Source organism: Carcharhinus amblyrhynchos, chromosome 5 (genome assembly GCF_965287045.1).
Source record: "Carcharhinus amblyrhynchos chromosome 5, sCarAmb.v2.hapA, whole genome shotgun sequence".
NCBI lineage: Eukaryota > Metazoa > Chordata > Chondrichthyes > Carcharhiniformes > Carcharhinidae > Carcharhinus > Carcharhinus amblyrhynchos.
This window is the reverse complement of record NC_137328.1, coordinates 126,892,620-126,916,895: the sequence shown is the minus strand read 5'-3', so window position 1 is coordinate 126,916,895 and position 24,276 is coordinate 126,892,620. Positions and strand designations below refer to the sequence as shown.

The 24,276-nt window shown below is 42.3% G+C and overlaps 1 protein-coding gene across 1 annotated transcript in view; it reads right to left on the bottom strand.

Moving 5' to 3' along the window:
• The window catches only part of ccdc152 (coiled-coil domain containing 152), an 88,950-nt gene that overhangs the window by 34,419 nt on the left and 30,255 nt on the right, over positions 1-24,276 (bottom strand). The window contains exons 3-4 of the mRNA XM_080189561.1: positions 6,014-6,082; positions 2,869-2,933 (exon numbers count right to left, since the gene is read on the bottom strand). Coding sequence (XP_080045687.1) covers positions 2,869-2,933; positions 6,014-6,082 — 134 coding nt within the window. The remainder of the gene's footprint in view (positions 1-2,868; positions 2,934-6,013; positions 6,083-24,276) is intronic.

Below are 24,276 nucleotides of genomic sequence, written 5' to 3'. Positions count from 1 at the left end.
GCTGTATGTTTGGCTGTGGCCCCCGCAATTGCAGGAAGGGGAGCTGCATCAGGCTGTCCTCACTAGCAGGGGCCTGACAGCTCTTTCTTTGTCTGTCAGACCCCTGCTACCGCTAATGCGCATGCGCAGCATCAGAGGCCTGCGCACGTGCACTACCTCCCTCTGTAGGCTTTTGGATATGTTAAGCTCTGCCTACAGACCTCTGCAGCAAGTAACAGGCTCGTTTAGAATTTTGCGAGCAGAGTGCATGGCGGGGGGGCCTGAAAACACACCCAAAAGACAGATCTGAAACTCTCCCAGTTTCACTTCTGCCCAGCACTAAGAAAAAAATGATAAAATCGCCCCCTTCATGTCAGCATTTATTATTTTTTATAATTAACAGAGAAATATCAAAAAATAAATGTGTGAACTGAAAGTCTCATTTCAGATATTAATTGAACAAATGATTCACAAATAGCGAATTTTGGATTACAGTTTTCATTAGGCAGATGATTCAGACAGCAAATCAGCTAGGAAGTGGGTGGAGGCTGGTACCATTCTTCTTGTGTCTTGAAATGAATATCAAGTTCTGCGTCACATGGAAATGTGAGGTGATGCATTTTAGGGAAGGGAGCAGTGAAGCAATCTAGACTTAATATTCTAAACATCATGAAGGGATGGGGCAAGGGGCTAAAGTTCCATCTACACAAATGCTTGAAGGTGGCAGGAAATACGGAGAGAACAGTTGGAAAAATTTATGCCACAACAAGAGCATTGCATTCAGTTACGACACTTTGTAAAAAATGAGAGTCTTAAGAGGGGGCAAAGGAGATTTATCAGAATAGGTCCAGGGCTGAGGAATATTAGTCACAAGGTTAGGTTGGAGAAGCTTTTGCAAGGCCTTTGACAAGGTATCACCTGGCAGGTTGTTGCATAAGGTTAAATCTCATGGGATCCAGGGTGAGGTAGCCAATTGGATACAAAATTTGCTGGATGACAGAAGACAGAGGCTGGTTGTGGAGGATTGTTTTTCAAACTGGATGCCTGTAACCAGCAGTGTGCCTCAGGGATTGGTGCTGGGTCCACTGTTATTTGTCATTTATATTAATGATTTGTATGAGAATTTAGGAGGCACGGTTAGTAAGTTTGCAGATGACATCAAGATCGGTGGCATAGTGGACAGTGAAGAAGGTTATCTAGGATTGCAATGAGATCTCGATCAATTGAGCCAGTAGGCTGACAAATGGCAGATGGGGTTTAATTTAGACAAATGTGAGGTGATGCATTTTGGTATATTGAACCAAGGCAGGACTTACTCAGGTAATAGTAGGGCGTTTGGGAGAGTTATAGAACAAAGAGATCTAGGAGTACAGGTTCATAATCCTTGAAAATGGAATTATGGGTGGACAGGTTGATGAAGAAGCCTTTTGACATGCTTGGTTTCATTGGTCAGAACACTGAACATAGAAGTTGGAGTGATCTTATAGAGGCCTATAAAATAATGAGGAGCGTAGATGAGGTAGCTAGTCAACATCTTTTCCCAAAGGCAAGGGAGTCTAAAACTAGAGGGCAGGGGTTAGAGCCATTCTTCGCATATCACCCAGTCTCTGCTCTTCTTTTGTAGCCATGACATTGATCTGGCTGGTCCACTCAAGCGTGTGGCCAAAGAAATAATTTCTTATATGTTAATGGTTATAATGGTGCTAGTAAAGGTAAAGGCCGAGTCAAGGCTTTCTCTTATCATTGCCACCATCACTTTCAATTCCACATTTTACTAACCAAATCCAAACTTCACCAACTGGCATGGATTACTTGTCCATTAACATTATCCCTCTGCCACCTATCAGGAAAACCCAAGAAACTGTAATAGTTCTCTGTTGGTAATATTCTTGTCATTTTTTTAAACTGTTGGGTATGTGAGTGATAGTTAAAGTAAGAGATAGCATGACTGTATGAATCTAAACTATGGGTTTGATATAGTAATGAGTCTAGAAATGCTTCAGATGGATGTTTACATAAGGTAATTTAGTGAGGATGTTTATGGAACAGGGGTAGATTTGAATGGGTTACTTAGTTTAGAGAAGATATGCAGGGTGTAAATGTGTTATAGATAAAGAATAGATTGAGTGAGTTTACTCTTTAAAATTCTAAAAACCAAAGCAAAGAAGTAAAATTAATCAATTCTGGGAAAGAGCATTTTTAAAGACACTAGCAGAGGCAAAAAAGAGATCAAAGGAAAAGAACATACTTAAGTAGATATTCAAACCGATGAAGGTAGCTGTTATGGATCTCAGCAGACAGCAGGAATTGCTAGCCAATTCCTGGCAAACAGTGTGAACAAAGCCAGATTTGAAAAGCCAACTGCTGTTAACCTCAGTCGGCACCCCAAGAAATATCAAAGGCACTGTGTAGTAACAATTACTGGACTTCTACAAATTATAAAATCTAAAATGTGTTGCTGAACAGATATGGGAAAAGGTTAAATTAAGGTTGTGGGAACTGTCTTAAAGAGTACAGTGAGAATCCATTGTTTTGTTTGAGTGTAGTTCTTGTTTCACTACAAAATCATCACAAATAGTTGGGGAATTCATTTCTGGATTTCAAAACTTCTCGTTCTATACAAATTACAAATAAAACAAACATAAGGTAATTGTTTTAAGTTTCCCTTCTGGGATTTGAACAGCTCAGCATTTTCCATCCGCTGTACCTTAACACCCCATCCCCCAAATAAACTCTATGCATTACATATTAAAGTGTCAGATTATTGGTAATAAAATCACCACCACAGAAATTTGACAGTTAACTGTGCTGTTAAAGAAAATTCCCCATCATCAGGTTAAACCTTCACAGCATTAAATCTAGGGTGACATTGTATGTTCCAGATCTTACCCTTTCAGCCACTTTTAGCTTCTCATCTTGATCCTGGATACATTTTTTTAAATGTTCATTTTCATCTGTTAAAATAGAGACTTTTAAAGATATCTTAAATTAACTCAGAAATAATTTCAAAAATAATAGTATAAACGTAGCAGCTAATAATTATGTATATATATGGTGCCTGGAGTGAGGAAGCATTGAGGGAATGGTGCACTGGCCAAATCCGAGCCTGCCCACTAGAAAACTATTGCATTGACCATGAATGCATTATTAATGAGACAGGTCACACCGGGAAGGACATGTTAGGGTGCAAAAATCTGCCATTGCAGCCAATGTGTAAATTAACATTCTTCCTGCTATTAGTGCAATTCTGGGGGACTTATGTCCATTGTCTTAATGAGATTGGTTGACTGGCATTCTTACCGAAAAATTCTAAGTGCTGAACGGGCATAAAAATGGGAGGTTTCCAGATCTGTTTTTCCAGCAAGGCCACAAATAAAATCTTATGCCACTTAATTCAAAAAATGACACAATCTGTTTCCCACCAGTACAGGGAGGGGGCTGGGAAGAAGCTCACCAGAAAGCCAGCTGCTCACACCAGAAGCACAATTGTGCACGCGCAGGTCTCTCTATTCTGTGCAACAGAAGGGAGAGATGTATCAGTCACCTCCCCCAATTGGATATCGCCTGTGCCCTCCCCGCCCACCACGATCACTGACCTTCCTGGCCAATCAGTCTCTCAAGCCTCTACATATTGCCTCTCCACCCACCCCAGATCACGTCACCCCCTCGGCTGGCCTGACCCAGCTGAACACCCCTCCCCCTCAGCCCAGCCAATCATCTTCCTCTGGCCTGGTCAATTGTACATTGCATACAACTTCTTCCCCCACTCCAGTCGACGCCCTTTGCAGAGTATAGAACATAGAACATTACAGCGCAGAACAGGCCCTTCGGCCCACGATGTTGCCCGACCAATTAAAAAGCAACGACCGTCTAACCTAAACCAATCCCTTTCCATCCATAAACCTATCCACAGATCTCTTAAACGCCCCCAAACTAGGCGCATTTACAACTGCAGCTGGCAGGGCATTCCAATCCCTCACCACCGTCTGGGTAAAGAACCTAGCTCTGACATCCGTCCTATAACTACCACCCCTTAATTTAAAGCTATGCCCCCTCGTGCTAGCTTTCTCCATCCGAGGAAAAAGGCTATCACTGTCCACCCTATCTAAACCTCTAATCATCTTATATGTTTCAATAAGGTCCCCTCGTAGCCGCCTTCTTTCTAACGAAAACAACCTCAAATCCCTCAGTCTCTCCTCATAGGACCTCCCCTCCATACCAGGCAACATCCTGGTAAACCTCCTCTGCACCCTCTCCAAAGCCTCCACATCCTTCCTATAATGTGGGGACCAGAACTGCACACAATACTCCAAGTGCGGCTGCACCAGAGTTTTGTACAGTTGCAACATGACGCTGCGGCTCCTAAATTCAATCCCCCTACCAATAAACGTCAAGACACCATATGCCTTCCTAACAACCTTATCTACTTGATTCCCAACTTTCAGGGATCTATGTACACATACACCTAGATCCCTCTGTTCATCCACACTATTCAGAGTCCTACCGTTAGCCCTATACGCTACATATCTGTTATTCCTGTCAAAGTGAATTACCTCACACTTTTCTGCATTAAACTCCATCCGCCACCTCTCGGCCCAGCTCTGCAACTTGTCCAAGTCTCTCTGTAAACTATGACACCCTTCCTCACTATCTACCACACCTCCGACTTTGGTGTCATCAGCAAATTTACTAATCCACCCAACTATACCCTCATCCAGATCATTTATAAAAATTACAAGCAGCAGTGGCCCTAAAACAGATCCCTGAGGCACACCACTTGTAACTGAACTCCATGACGAATACTTACCATCAACCACCACCCTCTGTCTCCTATCTGCTAGCCAATTCCTGATCCAATTACCTAAATCACCCTCAATCCCATACATCTGCATTTTCTGCAGAAGCCTTCCATGGTGAACCTTATCAAACGCCTCACTAAAGTCCATATATACCACGTCAACTACCTTACCCCCATCCACCTCTTTGGTCACTTTCTCAAAAAACTCAATAAGGTTAGTAAGGCACGACCTACCCTTCACAAAACCATGCTGACTATCTCCAATCAATTCATTACTCTCTAAATAACTATAAATCCTATCCCTAGTAATTTTTTCTAAAACCTTGCCCACAACAGAAGTAAGACTCACCAGTCTATAATTCCTGGGGAAGTCTCTGTTCTCCTTCTTAAACAATGGGACAACATTCGCTATCCTCCAATCTTCTGGCACTATACCTGTGACCAACGACGACCTGAAGATCAGAGCCAGAGGCTCTGCAATTGCCTCTCTCGCCTCCCAGAGAATCCTAGGGTAAATCCCGTCCGGCCCCGGGGACTTATCTATTTTCAAAACCTCAAGAATATCTAGCACATCCTCCTTATCAACTGCAATACTGTCCAGTTTACAACCCTGTAACCCAGAGTATGTAGTTTCTCCGCCTGCCTCGCCTTAGGCCCCGCCCCATCATGGCCCCATCCACTCCCATTAGGACAATGCCCCACAGGCCCCACACTTTTGGCACTGCCCAGTGCCTGGTGGGCAGTCTGGCACTACCAGGATTCAGGACTGGCAGTGCCAGGCTAGCACTGTCCATCGGGCCCTTCTCCCCTACCACCGACTAGTTCAATAGGGAATAGATTTAAAGTAATTGGCAAAAGAAGCAAAAGCAACATGCCGTAGCAAATAAGTGTGGAATGCACTGCCTGAGAGTACGATGGAAACAAGATCAATCGAAGCTTTCAAAGGGAATTATAACGTTATCTGAAAATGAAGAATGTGTCGTGCTATGGTGAAAAGGCAGGGAATGGTACTAGCTGAATTGTTCATTCAAAGTGCTGGTGCAGACACTAAATACTTTCCTTCTGAGCTATAACAATTCTGAGATTCACCCTTTCCTGAGTTTGTGAATTTGCCAACTTTTGTTGGAAGAATAAAATGGATGGAGACAAGGAAAGAGCAGAGAGAATATCTAAATTAAAGAAATAAAGCTCACATACTACGACATTTTCTCAATCTAATTCACTTTGAATCCTTACCTCTCACATCACATTGTTTTTGGATGGTGCCCTGCAATTCTGTTATCATTCCATGAAGTAAACCACATTCTGAAAACAGAAATATCCAACACAATACTTGTTAAAAATATTTCCAACACGACAAGCACTAGTTCAGAAATTAAAATTTGTGCTGTTGGGACTGTTTATGTTGGTTAGGGGCAGAATATTTTGCTCGATTATCCACTGGTATCTAAGCACATTTGTTCAGGATATTCAGAGAGTTAAATTCTACGATCAGATGAAATAATTACAGTAGATAAATGTGAATCAATCTATTTTAGGAAAAAAAGAGCTGAAAATGGAAGCAAAGAAAAATGGAAGCAAAGGTTCTCTCAAAGGAGAGAACAGAAAACCTGGGGATATGCTCACACTAACAACTTGAACATGATTGTGGAGCATTATACACCTAAATCAATACTTTCCTAGCATATATCCAACTCCCTTTTGAAAGTTACAATTGAATATGCTTCCTGGTCACTTTCAGGCAAAGCATCTAGATCATAGCAATCTGCTGCACAAAGAAATAGGTCTCTTTTGCCAATTACATTAAGGCTATGTCTTCTGATTATGACACTCGAATGTAAACTGTTTCAACCATTCAAAAACAGAAGATACAGGAGCAAGGGTAGATCATATGGTCAACTAAGCTAGCTCCAATCATGGCTGGATGTTAGTATTCAGCTCGATTTTCCAATCTGCTCCCTATCTTTTCATTCCCTGAGAGATCAAAAATCCATCTGTCTCAGAATGAATCATCCACAACCCTCTAAAATAGAGAATTGAAAAGATTCACAAGCTTTGAGTTAATTTCATTCCAAAATCATCAGGCCCTTATCCTGAGATTGTGCCCACCTCAGCCAAGGGATACAACCTCTCAGGTTCTATCCAGTCAAGCTCCTTCATAGATCACCTTTCATTCTTCTAAACTCCAGAGAATATAGGCCCAATTTACTCAACCTCATAACACTCATATCATAGAGTCATAGAACCCTACAGTGCAGAAAGAGGCCCTTCAGCCCATCGAGTCTGCACCGAACATACCCTACCCCAAAAGCCCTACATATTTTACCCACTAACCTATGCATCCCTAGACACTAAGGGGCAATTTCCTTGCATGGCCGATTAACCTAACCCTGTGGGAGGAAACCCATGCAGACACGAAGAGAATGTGCAAACTCCACACAGACAGTGACCTGAGCCGGGAATCAAACCCAGGACCCTGGACCTGTGAAGCAGCAGTGCTAACCACTGTGCTACCGTGCCACCCCCGGGATCAACATAGTGAAACTGTGCCATAGCAAATTAAAGACAAATATATTCTTCTGTGAATATGAAGACAGAGGGCAGGATTTTTCTATCCTAACATGGGGTGGACCTGCATCAGGTGAGCAGAAAAAGAGGCAATGAATACCCAACTCTGGAGTTTTATGCAGAGGGGATCTCTGCAAGGGGAGTGTTTAGCAACGAGGGAGCACTGCAAGGTGGGAGCTCTATAATGGGAAGTGGTTGGCAAGGGTTGGCTTTGCAAGGGGAAGTCGTCAAGGGAGGGTATCTGCAAAGGGGGTGTCAGCAAGGACATGCAGTTTGTGGAGGGGGGGGTGTCCAGGGATGGGCTGTGTCAGGGACTGTTGACAGAGGACATATCAACAAGGGGCTTGAGAGTGTCCTGATGTCCAGTTGACAGCAACCTGTGTTGGTTTTGGGGATAGCGTTGCTGCTGTTGATGAGGGGGATCCAATGTCGATGGGGGGAGATGGGGGAAGGTTATAATTGATTCCCTGATAGGGACCTGGGTTTGATTCCTGGCTTGGATAACTGTCTATCTGGAGTTTGCGTTTTCTCCCCATGTCTGCATGGGTTTCCTCCAGGTGCTCCGGTTTCCAACCACAGTCTGAAAGACGTGCTGGTTAGATGCATTGGCCTGAACAGGCACCAGACTGTGGCAACTAGGGGAATTTCACAGTAACGTCATTGCAGTGTTAATGTAAGCCTTACTTGCGGCTAATAAATAAACTTTACTCAGACTCCTTGTATTAAAATAAATACTATCCAATCTTGCTGAATCCTTTATGCCTTCACTGGTCTATAACCTCTATGACTTCCTGACTCACTTGCCATCTTTTGTAATTTTGATTGTACATCTTCCCCTGTTGAACCTTCCTTAGGATCCCACATCCCGGTCAAGTTAGTTTAAACCCTCCCCAACGTCACTAGCAAACCTCCCTGCAAGGACACCGATCCCATTTTGGTTCAGGTGCAACTGTCTGCCTTGTACAGGTTGCAATGTCCCAAAAATCTAAAGCTCTGCCTCCTGAATCATCTCTCCAGCCACACATTCAGCTGGGTAATCTTTCTATTCCTAAATTCACCAGCACGTGGCACCAGAAGTAATCCAGAAATTACTACCTTCTGGCTCCTGTTTTTTAATCCACTTCCTAGTTCCCTAAATTCTGCTTGTAGGACCTGATTCCTTTTTCTACCTATGTTGTCGATACCAATATATCTGTTTGCCCTCGCTAGGATCAAAATATTGCAATGTTTATGCTTTTAATAAGAACATAAGAAATTGGAGCAGGAGTAGGCCATTTGGCCCTTCAAGCCTGCCCTGCCATTCAGTAAGATCATGGCTGATCTGAAGTGGATCAGTTCCACTTTCCCACTCTCTCCCCATAACCTTTAATTCCCTTATAAGTCTCTATAAGATCCCTCCCTCAGCCTTCTAAACTCTAACGAGTACAGGCCCAGTCTATTCAATCTCTCCTCATAAGCTAACCCCTTCATCTCCGGTATCAGCCTGGTGAACCTTCTCTGTACTCCCTCCAAGGCCAATATATCCTTTCACAAATAAGGGGACCAAAACTGCACACAGTACTCCAGTTGCGGCCTCATCAGTGCCTTGTACAGTTGCAGCAAGACCTCCCTGTCTATCCCCCTCGCTATAAAGGCCAACATTCCATTTGCCTTCTTGATCACATGATGCACCTGCAGACTAAGTTTTTGTGATTCGTGCACAACCCCCAGGTCCTTCTACACAGTAGCATGCTGCAGCTTTTCACACTTTAAATAATATTCCTTCCTACTATTATTTCTACCAAAGTAGATAACTTCACATTTGCTAACATTATACTCCATCTGCCAGGTGCTCACCTACTCACTCAGCCTATCCAGATCTCTTTGCAGACTTTCTGCGCCTTCCACACAATTTGCTTTTCCACTCATCTTCTAATAATGGCTATTTTAGTACTTTGAAGAGGTTGAGGGTTCTGAAAGGAGGAGAAACATAGAAGCATAGAAGATAGGAGCAGGAGGAGGCCATTCGGGTCTTCCAGCCTGCTCCACCATTCATTATGATCATGGCTGATATCCAACTCAATAGCCTAATCCTGTTTAAGAAAAACATCAGAGCTGTGTGTGTGCTCTGCTCAAAGCAAAAGTGAAACTAAGATTTGATCACATGACATATTCCCCTTTTCATGATACCTTGCAGATATACCTTAAAAACATTATAACAAAAACCTGGTCTACATCCCAAATTGCTGAATTCATAGAAAGACTTCTCTTCGACAGCTCACATCTATTCCTTTAACTCTAGGTTAAGGTGCAGTTTAAATTTAGGAAACCCCAATAAATTTGCATGTCTTGTGAATTGCTGGTTCCAATCACTTAATGAGGGCAAAAGAAGTGCTGATGCTAAAACAGATAATGAGTTACACTTGTTTACAGGAAGAATTTTAAGTGTGAGAAAATGGTAGCACCCATTTATTAAAACTAATAATATTACAGCAGTTGAATGCACAATTAGCATGCACATCAGCTCCAACATTCAGTGCAGATTTAACCCATTAACAGTTTATTCAAGATAATTAATTGCTTCAAAAAACAACATAGAATTACAACAAATGTATGCAGAGCAACAACTATTCAGTTCAACTGGTCTATACCAGTACTTATACAAATATGAGCCTCTTCACTCCTTTTCACCTAATCCAATCAGCATAACCTTCTGTTTCTTTCTCTCTCAAGTGTTTATTTCTTGTTAAATTTATCTGTGCTATTTGCTCCTTCTCTTTTGTAAAGAATTACAGCCTGTTCCTAATAGTTGTAAGCAGGAATTCAAATTTCTTCAGTTGCCATGATTGGATTTGAACCCATGCCTCCAGAGTACAAACTTGGGATTCTGGATTACTAGTCCAGCGACATTACCACTACACCCCCTAGTTGACCATTCAAGGAGGTTTCTCCTGAGTAAGGTTTGGGGAGTCAGAAATTTTCCTGACTCTGTGCACCTGACTCAAGAAAGGAGCAGGAGGCAGAGGGGAACAATAAAGGGCAGATGCTTTAATTTTTTTACTTCTTTCATGGGATCTGAGCATCATTGGCAAGGCAGCATTAATTGACCTAATTGCTCTTGTGAAGGTGGTGATGAGTCATTTTCCATCAGGTCCACAGAGCTGTTAGGAAAGGAGTTTCAATTTTTTAGCTCAGCAAGTGAAAGCACAGTGATATAGTTTCATGTTAGGATGGTGTGTGACTTAAGGGAAACCTACAGGACGTGGTGTTTCCATGCATTGTTATTCTGGCAATAGAGCCCACCTAAAACAGCAAGGAGGTATGGTTAGTAAGTTTGCAGATGACACCAAGATTGGTGGCATAGTGGACAGTGAAGAAGGTTATCTTTGATTGCAATGGGATCTTGATCAATTGAGCCAGTGGGCTGATGAAAGGCAAATGGAGTTTAATTTAAACAAATTTGAGGTAATGCATTTTGGTAGATTGAACCGGGCAGGACTTACTCAGTTAATGGTGGGGCATTGGGGAGAATTACAGAACAAAGAGATCTAGGGGTACATGTTCATAGCTCCTTGAAAGTGGAGTCACAGGTGGACAGAGTGGTGAAGAAGGCATTCAGCATGCTTGGTTTCATCGGTCAGAACATTGAATACAGGAGTTGGGACATCTTGTTGAAGCTGTACAAGATATTGGTGAGGCCACACTTGGAATACTGTGTACAGTTCTGGTCACCCTATTATAGAAAGGATATTATTAAACTAGAAAGAGTGCAGAAAAGATTTACTGGGATGCTACTGGGACTTGATGGTTTGAGTTATCAGGAGAGGCTGGATAGACTGGGATTTTTTTCTCTGGAGTGTAGGAGGCTGAGGGGTGATCTTATAGAGGTCTATAAAATAATGAGGGACATAGGTACAGTAGATAGTCAATATCTTTTCTCAAAGGTAGGGGAGTCTAAAACTAGAGGGCATAGGTTTAAGGTGAGAGGGGAGAGATGCAAAAGTATTCAGAGGGGTAATTTTTTCACACAGAGGGTGGGGAATATCTGGAACAAACTGCCAACGGTAGTAGTAGAGCTGGGTACAATTTTGTCTTTTAAAAAACATTTAGATAGTTACATGGATAAGATGAGTATAAATGGATATAGGCCAAATGCAGGCAATTGGGATGAGCTTAGGGGTTTAAAATAAAAAGCTGCATGGATATGTTGAGCTGATGGGCCTGTTTCCAAGCTGTAAACCTCTATGACTCTGAGGTCGCAGCTTGGGAAAGTGCCTTTGAAGAAAGGTTTGGTGAGTTGCTGCAGTGCATTTTATGGACTTTCAAACCAATATTTCAAAAGATTAGCTTCTTGCTTAGTTCATTCATTTCCGAGCTTTTGAGCAGTTAATTCCTTTATATTTTCAGAACGATGGCACATTTATATTTCATTAATGGCAAGCTTAAGAGGTGGCTTGAAAGCTGTGGGAGGTCAAAGGGGCGGATGGGAGAGCATGAGCTGTCATGAAGAAAGTGTGGAGGTGTGAGAGTGCTGACTGACTGTTAAGTTATTTATATACTTTTACAATATCCAACAAAATGTTTTCTTTCTATCTTCACATCTCTGGCTCTTTTCAAGAGCATCAATCACAATTCCATCTTTCACTTTGCAAACCTGACCTTCGGGCACTTTCTCCCAATCAGGTTTGCAGAGTTAGCAATTTTCCCAACACTAAGCTCCTGACTCAGGAGCGAAGATTTAGGCCATGGAGTCATTAATGGCACAGAAAGTGACACTGAGTCCATGCCAGTGTTCTGTAAAGCAATCCAATATATACAATTGCCCATACTCCATGTCCATTGTGCTGTAAGTTTAATTCTCTTGTGTAGACATATAATTTATTTTTGAAATAATTTGTCATCTTGCCTTCCATCAAGCTCTAGATTCTTAACACTTACTGCATAAAGAAATTCTTCCTCTAATTTTCCTTGCCTCTCTTGCCGCAATTTTTAAATGTGTCCCCTAGTCCTTGTTGTATCAATTAATGGGAACAGCTTTTCTTTATCTATCTTAGTCTACTCTGTTTCATCACTATAGCGATGGAAGAGGTAATCAATAATGCTAATAAGTGGCTTAGCAGTAATCTGCTCATTGATACTCTGGATTCCACAAGGATCACTCAGTTCCTGACCTCATTACAACCTTAGTTCAAACACGGACAAAAGAGTTGAACTCCACAGGTGAACTGAATGACTGCTCTTGACACTAAAACAGCATTTGACCAAGTATGACATTAAGGAGTCCTCGAAGAACTTGAGGCAATGGAAATCAGGTCCAACCATCTTCAGCTGCTTCATCAATAACTTTCCTTCCATCATAAGCTCAGAAGTGGTGATATTCACTGATGATTGCAACTCATCAGATACTAAAGCAGGCCATGTTCAAATGCAGCAAGAACTGGACTATATCCAGGCTTGGTCTGGCAAGTGACAAATAAAATGTGTGCCACACAAGTATTAGGCGATGATCACCTTCAACAAGAGAAAATCTAACTATCGCCCCTTTACATTCAATGATGTTACCATTGCAGAATTCCCCCACTATCAACATCCTGAAGGTTATCATTGATCAGAAACAGAATTGGACTATCAATATAAAAACTGTGGTTGCAAGACCAGGTCATAGGCTAGGAATCTTGTAGGCAGTACCTCACCTCTTACTCCCAAAGGCTTGTTCACCATTTACAAAGTAAAGTCAGGAGTGTGATGGAATTCTCTCCATTTACCTAAATGAATGCAGCTCCAATAACACTCAAGAAGCTCAACACCATCGAGGACAAAGCAGCCTACTTCATTGGAAATCTATCCAGGCATTCATTCCCTTCACCATCAATGCACAGACGACAGTGTGAACCATCTATAAGATGTTTTCAGCAACTCACCAAGGCTTCTTAGATCGTGGTCACATCTGAACCCATGACCACTACCATCTAGAAGGGTAAGGGCAGCAGATGCACAGAAATACTATGATCTGGAGGTTCCCTTTCAAGTCACACACAATCCAGATTTGGAAATATATCGGTGTTCCTTCACTGTCACTCGGTCAAAATCCTGGAATGCCCTCTTTAACAGCACTACCTGGACTGCAGTGGTTCAGGAAGCAGTTCACCACCATCTTCTCAAGAACAATTAGGGACTGGCAAGGATTGAGTCTGTCTGGTCCAAATTTGGCTTTGTTTTGGGGCAGTCCTACAGGCAGATCTGGGTTTACTTGCTTCTGGATCCTTTTTAAGGGCGATTATATAATTGTCTGCCCCCAAGTGGTAATCCTCTAACTCAGTTGCCCTGCTGTGGGTGTCCACTTCCATCAGGAACTTTTGTAACTTGTGTGCCCTACTTGCTGCTTTTCCCAACAATAAAGCCAGTGTATTAAGTTGGGCCGACAGGTGTTTTTGAATTGTGACATTACTTTTCCTGCATACAAACCGATCTCTTAGAATCTCATTGAGCATCAACCTGAATTTACAAGCTTCTTCCAGACATCTTGTTAAGAAACCCATGACAGACTCTCACACCTTCCACATCGCTAAGTAAAACCAGAACCTTCTCAGGATCAAAGGGTCATAATATTCTTTCATGAGGTCACCCAATTCCTATAAGGTTTTAGTACCTGGAGCCTCCGGAAAAATTATGCTGCTCATATCATCAAATGCCAACTGTCCACGTGGTCAGAAGAATGACCCGTTTCTTTTCATCTGACACTGTGGGTGGGATATTAGGCCTCGCTTGTCCCAAAACTGTAAAATCCTGCCTAAAGTCAACTTTCATTTCCATGGTCTTCCCCTCACCCACTCCGATTCCCATGGCAGGCAGGAGGATAAAATTCCAGCCGATGTCATTAGCCTTAAAGTAATAACACATTTGTTTTACATATTGGGCCCAGTCCTCCACAACAGGGTCAAAAGGGTTCAGTTTCCCAAACAGAGGTGTGACACCTGACAATGCCTTTTACTCCCAGTGCACCATGGCTGTTAGTGAGCAAGTTCCTTTGGGTCATTCTTTTTTCCTCATCACCACTGAAATAAGTCAGCTGAGGCAGTGTCCCTTCACCAGATTCCCTTTTATTTACAAGTTCATAGAGTGTTACAGGTTCTGTGTCAGCACCTGGAGTGCTGGGAGACCTGAAACTCCCAGTTATATATACAAAGACGACTCCCTGATTGGGCAGGCAATAAAGAGCTCAATCAGAAAGTTCATATTCCAAGAAGTCAACGTCAATTGCCTCGTTGAAGTCATTATAATTTTAAAGCCATGTTTTCTGTTTTATTGCAACACCATATTCTCTTTCATGACTTAAATGATCACCAGAATAAAAACATAGGAATTAGGAGCGAGAGTCGGCAATTCAGCCCTTCGATCCATCATTCTATACGATCATGGCTGATCTCCATTTCATCCTAACTTCACTACCCTGCCTTTTCCCCACTACCCTTTATCCTGCTTTTAATTAAGAATTTATCTATCTCTTTCTTGAATCCATTGATTGATTCTGCACTCTGGGCAGTGAGTTCCATAGATTCACAACTCTCTGTGAGAGGTAGATTCTCCTTATCTTTGTCTTGAACTTTCTCCCCCTTACTCTACAACTATGACATCTTGTTCTAGACTGTTCTAGAAGGGTGAACATTTGGTTAACATTGACTTTATCAATCCCATTTAGTATTTTATAAAGCTCAATTAAATCCCTCCTCATTCTTCTGTACTCCAGCGAGTAAAAGACGAAGCTACTCAACCGCTGTTCATATGACAGCCTGATGATGGAGCAGCACTTCCAAAGCTCGTCATACCAAATAAACCTGTTGGACTTTAACCTGGTGTTGTCAGACCTCTTACTGTTCCCACCTCATTCCAACGCTAGCATCTCCACATCAAAGAACTCTAGGATGTCTGTCAAACAAGAAATGCCCTTTACAAAATTGTGCTGACATGGGTGAATTGAGCTTTGCTTTCCCAGATGCTCAGTCACCTCCTCCTTAATGATTGACTCCAGCAACTTTTCCAGCAATTTTGAACTTTACATGGGACTAGACACCAACATCAACAGTTTATGGATATTTTATGATTGCTTAAACAGTACAACACTTTACTTAAACTTTGATTTGCTAATTTGCAATTTTTAACATCCTTGTTAATTTAACAAACATTGAACAAATAATAATAAAAGTGTGCTGTTGATATATTTTATGTTTAAGAGGAATATTTATAAAACCGTTTTTTTACAGGCAGTCGTATGCCTGGAAGGAATGCAGCTCAGATGCTGGGAAAGCAGGATAATTATTGTATAAAATATTGAGGGGCATAGATCAGCTAGATAATCAATATCTTTTCCCAAAGGCAGGGGAGTCTAAAACTAGAGGCCATAGGTTTAAGTTAAAAGGGGAGAGATACAAAAGGGTCCAGAGGGGCAATTTTTTCACACAGAGGATGGTGAGTGTCTGGAACAAGCTGCCAGAAGTAGTGGCAGAAGCGGGTACAATTTTGTCTTTTAAAAAGCATTTAGACAGTTACATGAGTAAGATGCCAATCAAGGGATATGGGCCAAGTGCGGGCAATTGGGACTAATTTAGTTATTAAAAAGGGCGGGATGGACAAGTTGGGCTGAAGGCCTGTTTCCATGCTGTAAACCTCTATGACTCTACTTATTTTAGCCATTTAGAGTTTATTACGCTAGAGCTAATGGACTATTGTTTCCAAATAAAAGATACCCTGAGGCTTTTGATTAAAGGAATGGAATGTAACTTTTGAGTAGACTGAATGACAGTGTCATGTAATAATGTGGTTAATGGAAGGAGCTATATTTGTGGCAGAGAAAAAGCTTTCAGTTCTGTTTGGGGTTTGTTTACAGGTAGGTCTGCAAGCTGCTCTGAAAATTAAAGCCTCTCTGAAAGCATAGAGACTGTGTACAGTCCTTGTAGCAAGTTTGCTTATGGTTGTTAACTGTATTTAAAGTGGAGTTTTGCATTTGTAAGAGAGTGTTGCTTATTTGAAACAGTGATAAGTTAGAAAATAGAGTTGTTTCTTTTCATTTTTAAACATTTTTCAATTTTAATGGTTTAACTGTTTTCTTTATTAGAGTTGTATTTAAACTGAGTTTTGAATAAAGCTTTATTTTGACATAATGACCCTTCATTTGCCTGTGGAATTATTTCTCTAGTGAAGCATCCTATCCTCACATTTATGCCAAAGTAGAAAAATTGTTGGAGTCTAATTTGGATTCATAATATACCTTGGTGTTATGATCCAATGAGATGCTACTGTGCTTTTAAGAAGTGTATTTTAATCAACTTCTGTGCAGTTTTTTCAAGCAGGTTTGGCATTTTTGTTTTGATGCCATGCTCTCTGTGTCGATATCTTTTTTGGTGCTGAAGCAGGATAATTGAAGCGATGTTTATTTTTAATTTGGCCTAATGCAGTGTCTTGGAGTTTTATGAACTATTTTGAATTGTTTGGCGGGGTCTGATTGATACCTTGGGGCAGTTTTTTTTTCCACAGGACAAATCCAAAGGGTTTTAGTTTCAGTGGGGCAGAAGCTGTTTGGACTGTAGATTAAAAGCAGTGTTTTCTGTCTCTTTCTGGAGTGAAAATTCTACTGTCTGTGAGATGTAGTGGTTATTTTCCAGACCTTGGTGGTTATTTTCCAGACGTCGCTGGATTCCGGGGAAGTGCCGGATGATTGGAAAACGGCTAATGTTACGCCGTTGTTTAAGAAGGGTGCCAGGCAAAAGGCGGGGAATTATAGGCCGGTTAGTTTAACGTCTGTGGTAGGTAAAATGTTAGAATCTGTCATTAAGGAGGAAATTGCGAGGCATCTTGAAGGGAATTGCTTGATAGAGCAGACGCAGCACGGTTTCATTAAAGGGAAGTCGTGTCTGACAAATTTGCTGGAGTTCTATGAGGATGTGTCTAGGGCGGTGGATAGAGGAGAGCCGGTGGATGTGGTCTTTCTAGATTTTCAGAAGGCGTTTGACAAAGTACCTCACAAGAGGTTATTGCAGAAGGTCGAGGGACATGGAGTTGGGGGTAGGGTGTTAGCGTGGATAGAGGATTGGTTGTCAAATAGGAGGCAGAGAGTGGGGGTCAATGGGTGCTATTCGGATTGGCGGATGGTGACTAGTGGAGTGCCCCAGGGGTCAGTGCTGGGGCCTCAGCTTTTTACCATTTATATAGATGATCTGGAGGAGGGAACCGAGTGTAGGGTGTCGAAATTTGCTGATGACACCAAGATTGGGGGAACGGCAAATTGTGCAGAGGGTGTGGAGAGTCTGCAGAAGGATCTAGATAGGCTGGGCGAATGGGCCAGGAAATGGCAAATGGAATTTAATGTTGGCAAGTGTGAGGTGGTCCACTTTGGTAGGAAGAATGGTAGGAAGGACTATTACTTACGGGGCGAAAAACTGCAGCAGGCGACGGTGCAGAGGGACCTCGGGGTCCTTGTGCATGAGTCGCAAAAACCCAGTTTGCAGGTGCAGCAGGTGGTCAGGAAGGCGAATGGGATGCTGGCCTTCATAGCGAGGGGGATTGAATATAAAAGTAGGGAGGTCTTGCTGCAGCTGTATAGGGCATTGGTGAGGCCGCAGCTGGAGTACTGTGTGCAGTTTTGGGCACTGCACCTGCGCAAAGATATTTTGGCCTTGGAGGGAGTGCAGAGGAGGTTTACTAGGCTGATACCGGAGTTGAGGGGGTTGAGCTATGAGGAGAGGCTGAATAAACTGGGCTTGTACTCGTTAGAGTTTAGAAGAATGAGGGGAGATCTCATTGAGACGTATAAGATGATGAATGGGATGGATAGGATAGAGGTGGAGAGACTCTTTCCGCTCAGAAAGGATAATAGGACTAGGGGGCACAGCCTCAAGATAAAGGGGGGGCGGTTTAGAACGGAGTTGAGGAGGAACTTCTTCACTCAAAGGGTGGTGAATCTCTGGAATTCTCTGCCCGTTGAAGTGGTGGAGGCTACCTCGCTAAATATTTTTAAGACGCGGGTTGATGGGTTTTTGATAAGAGAGGGGATTAAGGGTTATGGGGAGAAAGCGGGAAAGTGGAACTGAGCAGCGACAGATCAGCCATGATCTTATTGAATGGCGGGGCAGGCTCGAAGGGCTAGATGGCCTACTTCTGCTCCTATTTCTTATGTTCTTAGTGAGAAGCTATAGGCAAGTAGTATCTCTGTGTGCAAAAAGTTCCAGGACTGAGAAGGCTTCAGTTTTTCCTATTCAACATCCAAGGGAGTAATCCACAACAGCGGTCGGAAAGCTGCAAAATCCAGCATCATGTGAGCATACTTGCTTTCTGTGCTAAGCCTAGAATGGGGTGTATGTTTATAGTGGTTTGTTTAGATTGGAACAGTATATTTAACTGTTAAAGTTTGTACAATATCATGGTTGTTCATTTTTGTAACTGGAGAAAGTTATGCTAATTTTCTTATTTTATGTTAACTCGGAGTATTGAGTATAAAAGTTGGAGTGTTATGGTAAGGTTATATAAGTCATTGGTGAGGCCGAATTTAGAGTATTGTGTACAGTTTTGGTCACCTAGTTACAGGAAGGATGTTAGGAAGATTGCAAGAATGCAGAGAAGATTCACAAGGATGTTTCCGGGACTTGAGAAGCTGAGTTACAGAGAGAGATTGAATAGGTTACGACTTTATTCCCTGGAGCGTAGAAGAATGAGGGGAGATTTGATAGGCGTGTATAAGATTTTGATGGGTATAGATAGAGTGAATGCAAGCAGGCTTTTTCCACTGAGGCTAGGGACAAAAAAAAAACAGAGGGCATGGGTTAAGACTGAAAGGAGAAAAGTTTAAAGGGAATATTGGGGGGAGCTTCTTCAAACAGAGAGTGGTGGGAGTGTGGAATGAGCTGCCGGATAAAGTGGTAAATGTGGGGTCACTTTTAACATTTAAGAAAAACTTGAATGGGTTCATGGATGAGAGGGGTGTGGAGGGATATGGTTCAAGTGCAAGTCAGTGGGACTAGGGAAAAAAATGGTTCGGCACAGACAAAAAGGGCCAAAAGGCCTGTTTCTAAGCTGTAATTTTCTATGGTTCTATGGTTCTAACTGTATCCTTAAATAAACATTGTTTGATAAAAGCTCCCTTGTGGATCACTTGAATTATACCTGGAGTGAAACATCTTTAGCTTACCCGTGCCAAATTCAAAGTGCAAAACATATAGTCTAGGCTGACTTTATAAAATACCTTAGAGTTTCTGGCCTAGATTATAACACCAGGACCCTTACAAACAAAAATACTTTATGTAGCACCTTTCAAAACATCACAGCACCCCAAGCTCTTCATAATCAGTGAAATAGTTTTGAAATGCAGTCTCTGTTGTAATGTAGGAATGGCAACGAATTTGTTCAAACTCTCAAAGATCAGATAATCTATTTTCATGATGACGAATGAAGGAAAAATATTGGCTAGGATAACCGCCTAGAATGTCTGTACTAATCTTCGGAATAATGCCAATTGACTTTTTACATCCATCTCATTGGACCAGCCTTGCCTCTGTTTAATTTATCTCTAAAAGACATCATCTTTGACTAAAAGCAGCAATCTATCAATTCTGTGTTAGAATGACAGCCAAAGATTTTGTGCTCATGTCTTTGAAATATGTCTTCAATTCATATCCTTCTAAATCAATGGTATGTGTTGTCACTGAGTCACAGATAACTCAGAAGCAACTGGCAAAAAGTGGGGTGTATGAGAGTTGAAGCAGGGAAGATAACCTGTTAGCAATCAATACTTAGGGCTCATGTGTAGAAAATAACATTTGGGCAAAGCACTGTTGTGGCACCAAGAATCATTTAATCACGTTTTAGTGATAATCAACCAATTTGAAAAGACAGAACAAAACTAATGGTTAAAGGAGAAATGTACAAGCCTCCAAAACAAGTTATTTCTAACTTGAAGATAATAGTTACTCACACAGTATGTAAAAAATCTGAAATTTCTAACAACTCTGCCAAAAAGAATGTTCCATGGCAAAAAGTATGATATGTTTTGTCTGTGCAGAGTTGGCTCAAACTACAGTTTTCCTATCGCCCCAGCAGTCCACAGCAGGTGCCATTTCCCTGGCCCTACACGCAAACCTAGAACACCTGGACAACAAGGACACTTACGTCAGATTCCTTTTTATTGACCATAGCTCAGCCTTCAACACCATTAACCCAACAAATCTCATCTCCAAACTTCATGGTTGAAGGCTTTGTTCCTCCCTTTGCAACTGGATCCTAGACTTTCCAACCCACAGATTGCAATCTATAAGGATAAGACACAACACCTCCTCCAAGTCTATCCTGACTACCAGTGGCCCACAAGGCTATGTCCTCAGCCCCTTACTGTACTCCTTTTACACTTATGACTGCGTGGCCAAATTCTGCTCCAAATCCATTTTCAAGTTGCTGACGACACCACCAGCGTCTGGTCAGTTGTGAACTTCCTGGGCCATTTTATATAATCAACTTTGCTAATTACAATATGGAAATCAGCATTTCTATCTATTTAGTAAGCCTGGGATTCACTAAATTTTCTGACCCCACCAGTGGTATGGTCCACAGAAACTACCAGCCTGGCACCCTGGCAGTGCCCCATGCACTGCCTGCCTGGCAAACTGGGCACTGGGCAGTGCCAAGAGGGTGTGGCTTTGGGGACAGGGCCAAATGATGGCAGAGCCAGAGCAGGAATGGGGGGGAGGTAAGATGGGAGGGAATGGGAGTAACTCTGCATTGGGGATGGGGGCTGATGGTGGGGCCAGCACTCAAAGGCTGCGTCCAGCCATCAAGAGGCTATCCATCTGGGGGTTTGGGGCTGGACATGGAGAGTGGTTCAGGGTGAGCAATGAGGGCTAGGGGAGGGTTCTGGGCCTCAGAAATCAAGGTTTCTGGGACAGCAATTGGGTGGAAGGGAACCGTGGCCAGCGATTGAAGTTGGGGGGTTGTTTAGCCCAGTAATCATGGGGTGCTGCTGGGCCAGCGACTGGGGGTTGGGGTGAAGTGTTTGGGACCAGTGACGTCTGTGTCTGGGCCAGTGATGTTGGAGGTGGGGAGGGGTTGGGGGTACTGGTGATGTGGGGGGAGGGTCTGGGCTAGCAATCGGAAGGCCAGTGATGTCCAGGGTCAGAGGCATGTGTCAACCAATCACCCAGTATACTGGAAGAGCAGTGCATGTGCACTGGACCACTCAGCACTCTGATGCTAGTGTGGGATTAGGCCCTGCCTGCCTCCAACCACCGGGCAAGAAACAATATATTGTTTCTTGCACACTATACAGAAAAAAGCATACTGTACAAAGAGAAGGAAAGGAGAGAATATAGAATGTAGTGTTACAGTCATAGCTTGGGTGTAGAGAAAGATCAACTTAATGCGAAGTAGATCAATTGAAAAGTCTGATGGCAGCAGGGAAGAAGCTGTTCTTGAGTTGGTTGGTATATGATTTCAGACTTTTGTATCTTTTTCCTGATGGAAGAATGTGCAAGAGAGAATGTCTGGGGTGCGTGGGGTCCTTGATTGTGCTGGCTGCTTTTCCAAAGCAGCACGAAGTGCAGACAATGTAAATGATGGGAGGTTGGTTTGCATGATGGATTGAGCTTCATTCATGACCCTTTGTAGTTTCTTGCAGTCTTAGACAGAGCAAGAACTATACCAAGCTGTGATACAATCAGAAAGGATGCTTTCTGTGGTGCATCTGTGGAATTTGGTGAGACTTGTCGTAGACATGCCAAATTTCCTTAGTCTTCTGAGAAAATCGAGGCATCGGTGGGCTTTCCTAACTATAGCATCCAAATAGAGGGACCAGGACAGGTAGTTGGTGATCTTGACACCTAAAAGCCTGAAGCTCTCAACCATTTCTACTTCATTCCCATTGAAGTAACAGGAGCATGCCTCCATTACGCTTCCTGAAGTCAATGACAATCTCCTTCATTTTGTTAACATTGAGGGAGAGATTATTGCCTTCGTACCAGTTCACCAGATTCTCTATCTCTTTTTTGTACTGTGTCTCGTCAATGTTTATGGTCTGACCCACAATGCTGATGTCATTAGCAAACTCGAAAATGGAGTTCGATGGGAATTTTGCCACACAGGCATACGTGTAGATGGAATATAGTAAGGGGCTGAGAACAAAGAACAGAGAATAGTACAGCATAGGAAACAGGTCCTTCGGCCCTTCAAGCCTGTGCTGCTCATTGGTCCAACTAGACCATTCGTTTGTATCCCTCCATTCCATGAGGACACAGCCTTGAAGAGCACCCGTGTTGAAGATGATTGTAGAGGAGGTATTGTTGCCTATCCTTACTGACTTTGTGGGTTAGGAATTCTGGGATCCAGTTGCAGAGGGAGGAGCTGAGCCCCAAGTCATGAGGTTTGGAGATGAGTTTTATAAGAATAATGGTGTTAAAGGCTGAGCTGGAGTCCATGAATAGGAGTCTGACATAAGTATCTTAGGTAGTCCATCCACCTAGTACACTTTGGCCAACTCTATCCTCATTTCATTGCAATTCTCTTTATTTAAGTTAAATTCAATTGTTTCCAATGCAAGTTTCCATTATCAAACTGAAGATTAAATTCTATCATGTTATGATCACTACTTTCTCAGGGATATTTTACTCAGAGGTCATTTATCAAACCTGCCTCATTTCCCACTACAGATTCAAGATATTCTATTTCCTGTTTGGCTCCATGACATATTGCTCTAGTAAGATACCAGAAATAAATAAACGTAACTTTAAAAAAGGCAAGGGAGGCCATTCGGTTGGTGCTGGCCCTTCGTTGGAACCTAATGCACTCTATGAATTTGTAACTACCATTTCCAACTTGATTAATCCAATCAGCCTAAAGATTAAAATCACCCATAATCATTAATCAATTCATTTTACATGCTCCTATTATTTGCTGATTTATTCCCTTTCCTACAGTGTGGTTATTGTTTGGGGGGTTTATACAGTACTCCTACCAATGTCTTCTTTCCCTTGCTGTTTTCACATCCCTCCAAATGGACTCTGCATCATCTGAGCCTGAATCATTTCTCACAACTGACCTCATTTGATCTTTTATTAACAATGCTACCCCACCACCTTTTCCTTCCTTCCTGTTCATCCGAATGGTCAAATATGCCTGGATACTAAGTTTCCAGTTTTGATCTCCTTTCACTCATATGGTGGTACAGTGATTAGCATTGCTGCCTCATAGCACCAGGGACCTGGGTTTGATTCCCGGCTTGGTCACTGTCTGTGCAAAGTCTGCACGTTTTCTTTGTGTCTGCGTGGATTTCTTCTTGGCGCACCAGTTCCCTTCCACAGTCCAAAAGATGTGCTAGTTAGGTGCATTAGCTATGCTAAATTCTTCCTCACTGTACCTAAACAGGTACCAGAGTGTGGGTGCTAGGGGAATTTCACAGTAACTTCATTGCAGTGTTAATGTAAGCCTACTTGTGACACTAATAGATAAACTTAAAAGTAACGGTTATGAGATTATATCCATTTACTTTGATTTGTGCCTTCAGTTCATCTACCCTTTTCCAAATGTTTTGTGAAGTTACAAACATACTTGCCTTTTTGCCACTTTTAATCATCCTAACTTTTCTCTGTAGACGGCTCTATTTGTGTCTTGTCCTTGATTACCCTGTCTACCATTTTTTGCATTTTACTGTACATTCTTTAATTACTGTATTTGTTTTTTTTTTCCTTGGCACCCTGTCAAGTTCTCAACCTTTGCCATTCCAGTTTAAATCCTCCCCAAATTCACTGTCAAATACTCGCCCTAGCACATCAGTCCCAGTCCTGCCCAGGTATAACCCGATTTGTATTTCTCCCATTTCCCAGAACCAGTCCCAATGTCCCAGGAATCCCTCCTTCTTGCACCATATTCACCTAGCATACCCTGGTATTTCTACTCTGACTAGCACATGGCACAGGTTGTAA